Source organism: Perna viridis, chromosome 4, assembly GCF_037379345.1.
Source record: "Perna viridis isolate PV_CMFRI_1.1 ecotype Kerala chromosome 4, ASM3737934v1, whole genome shotgun sequence".
Taxonomy (NCBI): Eukaryota; Metazoa; Mollusca; class Bivalvia; order Mytilida; family Mytilidae; genus Perna; species Perna viridis.
In genome coordinates this window covers 31,946,864-31,961,040 of record NC_142448.1, presented here as the reverse complement: position 1 = coordinate 31,961,040, position 14,177 = coordinate 31,946,864, and the positions used below count along the sequence as shown (strand labels likewise).

General features: G+C 32.3%; 1 protein-coding gene across 1 annotated transcript; it reads right to left on the bottom strand.

The window, feature by feature from the left end:
* Positions 1–341: 341 nt before the first annotated feature.
* LOC148619767 (ATP-binding cassette sub-family C member 1-like) lies at positions 342–11,936 on the bottom strand. Its single transcript, XM_088580003.1, has 24 exons — positions 11,829–11,936; positions 11,538–11,666; positions 11,135–11,196; positions 10,603–10,890; positions 10,162–10,339; positions 9,691–9,945; positions 9,325–9,390; positions 8,932–9,069; positions 8,452–8,598; positions 8,137–8,221; positions 7,812–7,878; positions 7,383–7,509; positions 7,023–7,199; positions 6,416–6,583; positions 5,921–6,223; positions 5,441–5,660; positions 4,931–5,241; positions 4,536–4,735; positions 4,165–4,291; positions 3,802–3,903; positions 3,213–3,359; positions 2,652–2,977; positions 1,972–2,166; positions 342–1,629 (listed from the first exon to the last, which is right to left on the bottom strand). Exons 1-24 carry the CDS (start codon positions 11,904–11,906, stop codon positions 1,512–1,514), a joined length of 4,014 nt encoding a protein of 1,337 aa, XP_088436129.1. The 5' UTR covers positions 11,907–11,936; the 3' UTR covers positions 342–1,511.
* Between the last annotated feature and the right edge of the window lie 2,241 nt (positions 11,937–14,177).

Genomic DNA, 14,177 nt, shown 5'->3' with positions numbered 1-14,177 from the left:
TATCAGGTAAAGGGTTTCAGGATGCAAATTATCGGGGCAAATATTACATGAAACATTAAATTAGAAATTCATTTTTAACATAATGAGAATCGCTATGTCTAGTCGGGAATAAATCCGTTTTTTTCCAATAACGTTGATTGTCGGAAGTGATGGACATAGATTTTGACTGAAAGCATTTTTTCATTGCATTGATCGACACATTAAAAGTATTAAAAATCTAAAAAAAAATTGTGCATATCACTTGATGCCACCAGCGAGTTTTAGATACAGTGGGATAGGGAAATACCGACCACTTACACCGATCTATGTTGTTCATTGATGAATCCACTTTCACAGTTTTTAAAACAATTTTAATCGCAAATATATATTAACAACTTAACATATAAAACACATTCAATAATTCATTTCAGTAACATAGATGTATTTAAGAAGAATGCCCTAATCGATATACAAAGACAAAATACTATCTAGAAATAAATATTGCACTCTAATTTAATATACTTTGAAAGAGTAATCAAGGGAACCAAGGTTACAGCGGTAATCAAAAGAATGTAATCCAGGGACAAAGACCAGACATGGAAAACAGACATACACAACAAAGAACATAAATTAACTAAAATCATACATACAAAGTAACAAAAGCAAATGTGCAACTAGGACTTCACTAAAAAACTGGGAGTATGGACCAGGTGCACCGGTAGGGTAAACGTCCTCTGCTTTTCTAGAAACACCCGCCGAGTTGCGCATCAAAAGTCCGGGGTAGATAAACGATGAAAGGAAAACTATGACCCGTTGAATAAATCAGTTATCATGGTGCAGATGGATACACCATAACGATCCACGAGTTCATGATGACGACCATAAAACTTCTGTAGTGATGACTTCAATCTTGTAGCAACATAACCCTGTTAGAGTTCTAGCGCGATACAAAAAGTCTGCGTAGTTTTGGCATGTTCTGGCATAACGTATGAGTTGTGATATGAACACTCCATATGCAGGTGCGGAGGGATATTGCCACAGATGAAAGGAAAGTTGACAATTCTGAATGAAAAGTCATGACGTTTGTTGTAAAGTTTGGTCAATAGTTTTCCTTTACCATCGATTTCTAAGTGTAGGTCAAGATAAGAGGCTGACTTCACAGTGTCTGTAGTATACTTTATCTCAAGTTCTTCTGGGTAGATGCGATGCATCAAATCCCCTGAATTTGGATTGTTTAAAGATAATACGTCATATATAGCGGAAACTGAGATTGAAGGATCTAGCCAAACGATATTCTTTCTTTCTGATCACATCAGCTATAAAGTCAGCCTCATAAGAGTGAAGGAATAGGTCAGCAAGTAAAGGAGCACAATTTGTTCATTATACATATGTAACGGAAATTAGGCATTTTAATCATTTACAATATATTTATCTTTATAACATTGTATATTTCAAGGCTAAATTATATAAGTCATTAAAATACCAGAGAGTCACAATGAACACATATTTGAACTGCTATTAAGCATCATACATTATTTGTCTATTAATCCAGCCTCTTTTGCCATCCAATAGAACACACTGTTGGTATTTTGAAGTAGATTCGATGGTTTATCAAACTCTTTAATTCGTCCTGAATCAAGAACTAGGATTCTACAAAAAATCCAAAAAAAATCTTAATGGATACACCAATGAAAATAGCTGATACAATAAAGAATGATAGACATGTTTATTTTAATATTCTGCTAAACTTACTGCACTGATGTTTTTACCAATGTGGCCATCTACATATCGAAAGCCGTGGTCGACAAATTATCCAATTCAAAATGGTCTCGAATTTTGAATACTGTACTACTTTTAAGTAACTGCTTCTTTTTACAATGTAAATGTGGTACAACTGTTCAAAACGACCTATCATGTTTATAAAAAAGTAACTTGGCATAGTTCTTGATTGTTTGTATTGATGAAGAATAATAGATATACATGATTATATACCTTGTGTAGTCCAAGATAGTATTCAGTCGGTGAGCTATAGTGAGTATGGTACAATCAGAGAATTCTGTCCTGATAGTATTCTGTATTAACTCATCAGTTTCTAAGTCTACAGCAGCAGTAGCCTCATCTAATACCAGAACCTTAGTCTTTCTAAGCAGAGCTCTGGCTAGACATACCAGTTGTCGTTGACCAACGCTGTTTTAATAAAAAAAAAATACGAGAAAATTACTTATAAGTGCACTGAACATTATGATTATATCACGTTACTGAACGGGGTCATAAAGGTTGCAAACTTTGACAATATCAGGTTGTCATGAAAGAGTAGTCAAGGAAACCAAGATTCTAGCGAAAATCAAAAGAAGGTAATCCAGTGACAAAGACCAGACATGGGAAACAGACAAACACAACAAAGAACATAAGTAAGTAAAATTATGCCTACAAAGTAACAAATGTAAACGAGCAACTCGGACTCCACTAAAAACTGGGAGCATGGACCAAGTTCACCGGTAGTGTAAGCATCCTCTGCTTTTCTAGAAACACCCGCCGTTTCCAAAAACATGCTATCATATAAATCATAATCGTATATTTTATGATATTAAGTATGCATGGCAAGGCATCTTGTTCTTAACTCATCTTTTGAAAACATGTTTTGAATAAACCTTGTCCATCCAAGCATTTACCTGAGATTTTCTCCGCCTTCAGAACACTCGTATTGTAAACGCCCTTTCAATCCCTCGACAAACTTCTTCAAGTGGGCATGCTCTAGTGCTCTCCATAAATCTTCCTCAGAGTATTCTTCAAAAGGATCTAGATTCATCTTCAGTGTACCAGAAAATAACACAGGGTCTTGAGGTATAATGGTAATCTTACGTCTAAGACCATGAAGCCCAATGGTAGAAATGTCTATTCCATCTATCACTATTTTACCTCTTGCACTCTCTATGATCCTAAACAATGCCATAGTAAGAGAGGATTTCCCAGCACCAGTTCGACCAACAATGCCAATCTATCAAAAGAACAATAAGAAACACTTGTAAAAACGTTATATTTCAGCATGTTTTTTTTTATGTAAAGTGAACGAAATACTCTTTTCAACTCGTCACATTTGAAGTTCGATCTTGGCTGGCTATATGATTTAAGAAAATATTTTGCATGGCAGACATGACGAAATAAACACGTCTGCTATTTTGATGTTTTTTTCCCACTTGTGAATGGAATTACGATAAAAATGAATTTCGTACCTTTTCATTTGGTTCTATTTTACAAGTTATTCCTTTCAGAACAAGGTCTAAGCCCTCTTTATATCTGACAGCATAGTCGTGGAATTCAACACAACCCTGTTCTGGCCAACTAGAGCTTGGCTCTTTCTCTTGTATTTCCCATTCCGCCTGCGAAAGATGACAATAATCATGAATAGTTTTTTAAAATATTACACGTTTCTTGTTTTGACAGAAATTAAACCCCCCAAAATGAAAATATTGAATGGCATTTAACTTTGTGTATAGTTAGGTAGCGTAGTCATACTATTCGGTATTGTTTAATTGCTTTTATACCATTTAAAGTGTACACGAACATTATCGTAATCCGTCAGATCCTTTTGCTTGACTTCCTTTTTTGCACAGGAAAAGAAACATTCATTGGGTGTAGTAAAACGACAAGCCCTGAATTATTGTCAAATATTTAGTGCGAACAATCGGTAATATTAACAATACTTCTTTTGATGACAATAAATCGGGATAGATGTCACAACAGAATTCTTATTCTTGTAATTAATTGAAAATCGATTGAATAGCAAAAAATGTCTCATGCACAAATGCTGATTATCCTTACCTCCGTTTTTGATTCGGTGAAATCTTGTATGTTTTCTAGGGATACTGTATTACTTTCAAGTACTGCACTAACTCTAACAACCCACTGAAGACAATGTGTTATCTAAAATAAAGATAAAATAATAAAGTAGACAATAAAAGGTGAGTTCTATAGAATCATTTCAAGATAGAAAATTGTCAAAATCTTGTTAACAAAAACCTAATATAGACCAGGCATGTCTACTCCTTTGAGACTAAATTCATTGTCCAAGAATCTGATTGTCAATGCAAAACTCTGAGTTTGTAAAAAGAGTTAAATAAAACTTAATTTTCTATAAGAACGAGTTTAGTGATATTTTTATTTCGATCATACATTTGAACGTACCTGTAAAGCATAGGTAATAGCTAGGCCGACCAGTCCAGCGGTTGTTGTTTCTCTCCCCATGACAGCCAATATACACACAAACAGAACAATAAGTGCTCCAAGAAGTTCAAGTCTAACAGATAACCAACTGAAAATATAAATTATTCTTGTGTACACATTCGTGTTGTCTTTATATTAAGCTCACAGTAAGGATGGATTGTATTTTGCACGTTGATAAAAGATCATCTAAGGTTTACCAATGCGAATAAGATTTTGTAAATAGTAAATCGAGACTTGTGTTATAATTGACTTAAAGTATCTTTTGTAAGCAAGCAATCTAAAGATGATGCCATATGCTAAAATAAATAACACAAAAGAATAATGGAACATACCTTCCAATGGCTCTATTTGAATATTGCGATCTCTTGTGGTCATCTACTCTGTCTGAAGATTCTGTTATAAATCTCTCCTCTTGGTCATAAGCTCTAATAGTTGAAGTTCCGGATATAGTTTCAGAGAAGTGGGAATATATTGGAGAACTTGTTGCTGTTTCGAATCGGCTGAATTGTTTTGAAGTTCTGGCATAAATTCTCTAGAATACCATAAGTGTATTTTAAAATAGAACAATAGATATATTCAATGATTGGATGTTTCGTAATTGAAATATGTCAGTCCATGTAGAATTAGTTAAAAAATATTTCACAAATCTTTGGGACATAATCTAAAAGAAATTCAGTGTTTTGCTCAGTTACATAATTTTAAACCCAGTATACTGAAGACATCTTACCTGTAATACAGAATATAATATGATGATTGGCAATAAAACGAAGACAAAATTCGGTGTTCCAAGTGAAATGATCACAACATTGCAGATGACTGTAAAAACACTAATGATGCAGTCTTTGAATTGATATATTATTTCGTTGTCAGTCTTTGAAACGTCATTGGAGAAGCGTGTAACGATCTTTCCTACTGGTGTTGAATCAAAGAAGCTCATTGGTGAACGCAGCACATTTCTGAGGAGATCTTTGTGTATTTTTCGTGATGATCTCATTCTGGCAAACGCAATTGTTGGTCCAATTAACAGGAGAAGTACACCTGTATATAAAGTTAAAATAAAATCAATGGTTTTAAAATAATTTTCATGATATGGAAAATGAAAAATCGGCTTACTATTATTCAGAAACATAGGTTACAAAATGGTTTTATTTCTTTTGCAAATTTAAAGTCATTATTCAACTCATTTTTGCAGTTGGTTTCAGTAATTTGTCGTACAACATCAACATGAATGCCATACCTTGTAAAGTTCCTAAACCAGCATACACTCCTAAACGCATATTTCTCTGCTCAATATCAGCTGTTTCATTTAGGTTTGCCTGTTGATCACCGGTCCATGCGCTTATCCAAACATTAGTAGACCGCCCGACTATTTCAAACAGGATGTTGAAAAACATGATAAAACAGCTTACGGGAAGCCCTACTGTCCGGAGGAAGAACAAGAATACTCCTCTCTTAGGCTGAAAAGGGAACAGTTTATAAGTTATAAAAAGAAGAATGAGTTTCATTTGCAATAACAAAAAAAAACAACAAAAAAAACCACACACACACAAATCAAAAACAAAACAAAAAACAAAAACAAAACAAAAGAAAAAAACAAAGTCTACTTATTCAGATAAATAGACATATATTAACCATTTCACTAATGCGCCTAACGAAAGACTAGCAAATGCATATAAACTGAATACAGAATAACAATTTGGCAAAATACAGCATGTACCTTTTTGCTATTTTCTGTTTCATCATCAACAGGATCAGAACTCTGCATCGATTTATGGTCCTCACTAGACAGTTTCTTTTTGGGTTCTTCCTCGTGTGAATCTGAATTAGTTTCACCACTTACAGCATCAGTACTATCATTGGCTTTATTTATCATATAGTTGTCAAGGAAATCGGCGAACGGACCTTTATGATTAATTAATTCTGTAAAGGATCCAACTTCACTTATCTGTCCATTATCCATTACAATGATCATGTCAGTTTTAGGAAGAAAACTCACGGCATTTGTTACTAAGATTCGTGTCTGAAAAGAAATATAGAAAGAAATGTAAGTCATGTGAGAAAAACTGTGTGACTTTTTAATAGACTTCTGCACCAAATATGAATCCCGCAATCAATAGAGTGTATATAAAAAAAATCCCAATCCACTGTAAATCAGAAATTATAGTGACTTGGTAAGTTTTCCGAAAGTCTATTTAATACTTGATATAATCACCTTATTTCCGAGTTCTCCATTTTTGTCTAGGATGTTGTCAAATATATGCTTGCCAACATGTGCATCCACAGCACTTAAAGGGTCGTCAAGGAGATACAGATCTGCATCCTGGTATACGGCACGTGCTAAACTCACTCTTTGCTTTTGACCCCCACTTAGATTTATTCCCTAAAAACAGAAACAAAATATACAATTAACAGAGATCGACAAATAATAATAAAAAAAAACCCCAAAACGTCAGCAGTGAGATGATTTAAACACGTCAGAATCTGGGAACATTTCATAAACATGAACACGTAAAAGAGAGACGATCTACATAAAAAATGGAGCGAACAGAGTAAAAGAATACACATGAAATCTGAAGATAAGGGAAACAAGATGCGGCACACATATAACTAAAACACAAGCAATATGAACTCCCTAAAAAATCGGAAATGACATCAGGTTAAATGAACTGACGATTTTAAATGAGTCAAAATTTAGAACCTTCGTTTCATCACCATCCCATTGTAGAATTAAACTCATTGTTCGATAATTTTTAGTTATAAATTCAATTTTGAACTAAGTGAAAAGCAAAGCGTTCATTGTTGAAATTACTTCAATTTACCTTTTCTCCTATCTCTGTTTGGTCTCCCTTTTCTAACTTTTCTAAATCAACACGTAGCGTTGTAGCATCAATGACGTCATTGTACTTTGTTCTATCCATTCCTTTTCCAAACAGAATATTCTTTTCTAACGTTGTGTTTCTAATCCAAGCTTGTTGGGACACATAAGCAACCGAACCCTAAAATAAAAACCATTGGCCTATAATCAAATGTAATATATATATATATCTATATTGTCAAAGTATGAATAAATTGATAAGCTTTTTTCTATATGTTACATTTCTATATTTTTTATTTACAGAAATAAAACATGGTTTCTTATATAATGATAATTATTACTAGTATTATTTATTGTAACACACCTTAACGTTAACGTTTCCAGATTCCTGTTCCATTTCACCCAAAATAGCTGATAGAAGTGATGACTTCCCAGATCCAACAGAGCCAACTACAGCAACAAATGATCCTTGTGGTATGCTAATGTTGATACTGTAATATAGTAAAAAGGGACTGCTTTAAAATATCAATACCAATAAATTATTCTCTTGTTAGCATATTAAGATATTGTACAACATAAATTATCGACATAAAAATGTAAGTACATGTACTTAGTAGTCTTAGTAGAAGAAAATTCCATTTTCCATATCGTAAAATATATGTAAATGATACTTGTAAATTTGTTTTTTAGCACTCAAGTAAAAGAATTTTGAATTCGAATTTCTTCCATTTAATGCAACATTTCCATAAACATATTTGAATCTAACTGATGAATATCATAAATTACTACTTACTTTTTAAGTGTTGGTTCGTCATCTCTGTTCCAAGAAAATGTTCCATTTTGAAAAGTTACGGAATGTCCTGAAGAAGAAACATTAATGTTTTAGTACATATTTAGGGGTATTAGAGTAAAATGCTTTTATTGATGTCATCTGCAGAATTGTCAGGACATTTAAAAAAAAAATAAAGTTGAACTAATGCATCTAAATGATACCTAATTACATAGTGTCATTTCTGTTTGAAGCGACATTAATATAAATAAAGAAAGACGTTGAAGAGTAAACTGCTGTCAATCTTATAAAAAAAGTAATCCAAAAAAGTTTATAAAACTATACTTACTATTGTCATTATGTCTTGTTACTGCGTCAGCTTTGATTTCGTCTTTTTCTAGATAGGTTTGGATTCTCTTGAAGGCAACATTTGCCTGAAGAAAGAAAAATAGAAGCATATATACTATAACTGTTTTATTACTTACGAACTGTGAAGTAAGTATTCAAATTCGTTTTTATCACTGTATCCTGATTAATCTCAGTTAAACATTAGTTAATGATACTTTCATCTAGGTGTTTCTTCTGCTCCTTGTTTTGTTTTTCTGTCTTCTCCATAGCTCGTCGATGTTATGTTTTGCTTTATCACACAGAAATAATATCTTACCTGTACATAGTGGTTAACAATATGTGGAAGTATGATCATATTCCAATGAAGTGTACCAAATAACGAAATGGAGACGAACGCCTTCTCAGCTGTCAATACGTTTTCTTCATCAATTAGCACGTACATCGCAAATGTACCAAGTGACACCTGTAAAATAAATTTCACTATTAAGAAAACTCCAGAAAAATCTAGTTCGAGTAGAAAGTCAAGTTGATTGTGACAAAATCAATTTGAAACGTAAGACATTTCTGGTCGGTCTTCATATCAATATTTATGCAATATATATTTTGTTCTTATCAATTATCAGTACTTTATATTGGCTTTTGCACTTAGTTGTAATGTTTAAATAAAATTGACTGAGTCTTGGGCTCCCTGTGAGTTAAATCAGATTGACAGATGCAGCTTAAACTACGCACTAATATTTGATTTATTGGTTATAGTTAAAAATATTTGAAAAAAAAACCAACAGAAGTTACATACCAAAAATGGAGTAATACAATACACAAGATGCATCAATGAACCAACTATGGCCTGGTTTCTAACGACGCCTAGTTCTTTTTCTCGTACTTCATTGATTTGTTTTTCGAAGGAATACTCCCAGGCATACAGTTTTAGAACCTGAAACAAATTATTTAAATTACTTAATGCGCCCTCTGTAAAACGTATGTTAATGCTATGAATATGACCAGGTAATACAAATATTTATATCATGAATTTAATTTCATTGTATTCAATAATGAAAAAAAAAATCCTTTTTTTGTGATTGAGCTGATCTTAAACGTCGTGAACTCCAAAAACTTTTTAACAGAGACAAATCGAATCATAAGAATACAATTTCTAATTCGTAGAATTTGTACGAATTCTTGTACATACCCGTATACCATTCAGCACTTCATTCATCATCTTCACTCTGGAATCTTTTAAGTCCATAATTTTTAACTAAAAAAGTTAAAAATGATAACATGAACAAAGTATACGAAACTGAAACAAAAGAAAGTCATTGCATGTCAAGATAGGACACCAATAATACTTATAATGTAAACTGGACTCACAAATTGCAAGGAAGAAGTAACACTCTGAACATTCTAGAGAAAAGAGAGATATCTTTGGACAAAACGAGACCAAGACGACCAAAAGGATAAAGAGGACAGCACCCGAACTCCATTAAAATACAAGTAATAATAATAAAAAAGGCTAATATACTACAAAATGTGAACATACTTAATAAAATGTTCTTACGTGATTATCTTTATTTGTCTTCACCAGAAGTGAGTTAAATGGAACGGTGACTGCCATGATCGCTAAACCAATGAATGCTGACATCCCAAGGACCGTCCATAGTAAATATAATGTCAAACTAAACATCAGAGGAATAGACCATAAGTCGTTGATATTGTGTATACATGTAGATATTCTTCCAGCGTCCACTGACATCAAATTGACGATTTCCCCAGATGTACACGATTTTCTGGCTGCATTAGTTAACTTCAAAGTCTACAAAACCAAGTACGATAAATGATCATTACTATTACTATTACTACTACCTGTACGTAGTTTATCATCAATTAAAGCATTCTGTTGACTCTTTTTCGTTGATATGTAAAACATGGCTGGGAGGGTTTTATATATTTATTCTTGTTAACTAATTGAAATTTAATGGTTTGTATTAAAAATAAAAAGAAATGTATGTGTAATGACCAATTTAAATACCTTTTTGTAGATGACTGACGTAATTGCAGTCCATAACCGTCTTTCATTCTTGCAATTACTGTGGCCTTGCTGTGAATCACATAGAGTTCTAAATACAGCCAAACCAAACATAAGGAGCGCATACAGATATCCATTCCACATAATTTCTGTTTGGTTCTCCGTAAATTGAATAAGCAATCTGAAAACATAGGAAGTCCATATAAATGTAAAGTGTTTAATCACCTTTATCTGATAAAGGTAATAATACATCAAACCATATGAAATTTGACGTTATATTGGAAAGTTATTTTTGTCGTATTCGGGCATTAAATTTAGAAAATTACATTATTGATGAATGTATTTATAATCATCTTAATTAATCTTTAAGTATTTAATTTGTACTTTTGATTTGACGTCGTACAATGTAATGTTCACATAAGAAAAAGTTTTTAATTTACTTACTTTAAAATGTATGGTGTACACAACGCCATTATATTGGAGCAAATTTTGAATGAAGCTCCTAACAAAATGTAGGGTCCAAAAGCCTTGGTAAGGCACCTAACCAGATTTGGTTGTAGGGTTCCATTTTTCTCTTCAGCTCGTGTTTTTCTTTTCTTGTTCTGAATATCCGTAGCCTCCTTATTCCAGACATTTTGGAAATATTTGACAATAGCGTCTGATTTGTCTTCATCACTGAGAGGGAATCTGTCGTCTTTAGACAGCTTTTCTCTGTATCCCCGCATCACCAATCTACAAGATATGATAACTTATCAAATGGTAAACTACAGTGCAATATATTTGCATAAACCTATAAAAAAACACGCGTTGTCACTAGTTTAAACGTATCTAGAATTAAGTTATCTAGAACTGACCATGATTTGAAAAAAAAATGCTATGATTCGTTTTGATTTTTGTTCAAATAGCTTTTGTTAAAATGTATAATGAGAAATGGCATAGATTTTATCCACTGACAAAGAAATAGTGCAGTACTCACTTTGTACACCAATTATAGGTCAATTTAGAAAACAAGGATGCACTGCTTTCTCTGTCTTCTTTCTGAAAAATTAAAATGATGTTTTATAAGCACTGATATTGTAATACTAAATAAGAACACTGGCATGCTAAATTTCATTACTGGCTTATTTAATCGAATCCATGCAAGAACGTTATTCATGAATATACATGTGTAGTGGATTCAAAACTGAAAGAGTAATCAAGGGAACCAAGGTTATAGCGATAATCAAAAGAATGTAATCCAGAGACAAAGACCAGACATGGAAAACCGACATACACAACCAAGAACATAAAGTAACTAAAATCATACATCATACATGGATTAAAAACTGATCTAATTAAAATGAATGATTGGTATTTAACAATAAAATAGTGATAAATACCTCTGTGTTCAGAGTTGATATATGTATTGTCGATCCGACTTGAAGAAATGTTTGGTAAAGCTTCGCAATAAGAAGGATGACATAGAATGCCAACAATACTTTAGTAAACAATCCACTAGTGATGAATTCCTGAAAGGGAAGACAAAGTTGTAATAATATAATCATATCTACAAGCAACCGCTATGAGAAAATAGGTTTTTCTTCATGTAACTTCAGTCATACCTTTAAACGTTAAAGTTGTTAACATTTGTAAACTGTTAGAGCCAAGAGGAAATTAGAACTTTAACTTACCAGAAAGTCTACTATGACTGATGACAGTATGAAAAAGGTTGATTCTGTTGTATTCTCTCCAAATATTACACACTTCATTGAATTTACGGTATATAATGTTGTCAAAAATACGATAACTAAAGAAGCAACCTGTAAAAAAACGATAAATGGCCATTTCTATTTAAAGTATTAATTCTACTACATCATTTAGACAAAACGTAATAAAAGTAATGGAAATATAAGATTACTTGCTGTCGAATATTCTATTATTTTAAAAGTAAATATTGTATATAAAAAAGCCACTTTTTCTATAGTAAATATTGTATAAGTGTGGAGGACAAAACACTGTTTATGCAATTTATTACTATACATTCTGTATTTGGTCTAGTAATTCATACATGTTCGTTATTCTTACAGACTGTAAATGATTGATGGGTTTTCTCGATCCATTTTTCTGTAAGGGATTACAAAACAAGCCTAATTGTATAGCCATCATCATTATGACCCCCGGGCTCCAATCTACCATCATATTGTGTAAAGTATTGTAATCATCTTCAAAGATGGTGTTGTTGATATCTGGTTCCTAAAAATACAAATTTACAGTCAAAGTCCACTGAATCATCATGCGACAAAACGTTTATATTTCATATATTGAGCAACTAAGAGAAATAGAATTTTACAAATCAATAACATGGAAAATATACCGGTATATTGTTAAAGAGTGAAAGTAATATTATCACCTAATAACTAATTGTTTAAAAAGGTTTTGACTTATACTAAATAAATGATTTGACAAATCTAATAGTCTTTTACTATTTTTTGTTTAATAATATAATCATAAATACAAACCATTAACTTTCCTTTGTATAAAAAGCTAGTAACATTTGCCATTAGAAATATTTCGTTAAATGTTCAATGTTTTAATCTGAAATGAGGGACTCTTATACATTTATATACTTAATAGGGCTGCTGGATTTTGAGCGGTTCTATTTGAGTAATTGTTAACTAAATACAAAATTTCCCCGTTGAACCCGATGGGCCAAATTTTAAACCGCCACATTAAAGTGTTTGTTTTGAAGACCTCTAACAGAGATTATATATAGATTAGAAATTTAAATACCAGCTAACATGGTCAGTGTACATGTTGTCGTCATGATATTACTAACGTCATTTTATTCGTCTAAATATAAGCAAGGTTTTCCCCATTCATAAAAAATATTTAAATTTTGTAATATCAATTTTTTCTAGTCTATAAGATTACAATACCGATCATTTGATAGAAAGTGTCTGATAAAACCTACCATTGTCTTGTGTAAAGGGAGGTAATGGTAGAAGTAATATAAAATTGTTGTGAAATACTAAATGATTTTGGAATTTCCCGACGTATACAAACTGACCACTGGCGAAGGTGAATCATAGAAATAAAAATAAAAACAGTTATAATCATTCATCTTAATCATTAATAATCGTTCAAAGTCTGTAGGATGGTTTTACAAGCCTTTCTTTCTACACGGGATGTTCTATATGGTACTCAGGTGTACGTCCGTTCCAAAATATTTGAAAATTGCTGACACCAATTTTCTTGAAAAATTTGGTGAATCGCTCTGTCTGTTGATATGTGGTCCTTTCATAAACTACACACGATTTAGAGTATTGGGCCTTATTCGTAAAATAGGGTTTATACAATATTTGAAAGCGCTTCGAGTAATCTTCGTGAAACTTAAATCAACTGTTCATTTTTATTAATGTATGTTATCGTTTGATCATTTTATATTTCTGATTATACATGTTAAGTGCATTAACCTCACATGAATGGGACAAATTCTGTTTTTCAGCCATTTTTAAAAAAATACCACAAAAATTACCAAGAAATTGTGAGTTGGTTATTTTCTTTAATGAAGCTTCGTCTAGATTTTTCATATCCTCTACGAGCATGTTTTGTGTATGAAGAAATCACATTGTCCGTCCGTTTGTTTGTCTGTTCATTTGATCTTTTCCACGAGTAAGTTCTACTTCCATTCTGATCAAAATTTCATATTCTGTTAAACATTTTATCACAAGTAACGTTATAGCTGCATCAGGTTTTATTGTTGTGTTAATGTTTGCAAAACTGTCCAGGGGTCTTACTTGCGGGCTTACCTAACTGCGCCCGTTAAGTATTTTATAATGTATGTTTGGGTTTTAAAATGCCAAAGAGATCAAAGATGGCGGTCATGATAGTAAATAATGAGAGACTAACGATAGACGTTTAGTCAAACTGGAATAGGAGTCAGACAGGTTCACAGAAATGGGTCAGGAAGCGAATTCAGAGTAAGAGTAGTAGTCTTTAAATTGGTTGAAAATTAAAATATACGATTAAAAAACGAGGAA

Coding starts and splice junctions, on each gene's coding strand:
- LOC148619767 (XM_088580003.1), bottom strand. CDS start 11,906: ATGAAGTGTGTAATATTTGGAGAGAATACAACAGAATCAACCTTTTTC. Junction 10,891..11,134: donor ACCTATAATTGGTGTACAAA/GTGAGTACTGCA, acceptor CATATCTTGTAG/ATTGGTGATGCGGGGATACA. Junction 6,224..6,415: donor ATGGAGAACTCGGAAATAAG/GTGATTATATCA, acceptor ATTTCTTTTCAG/ACACGAATCTTAGTAACAAA.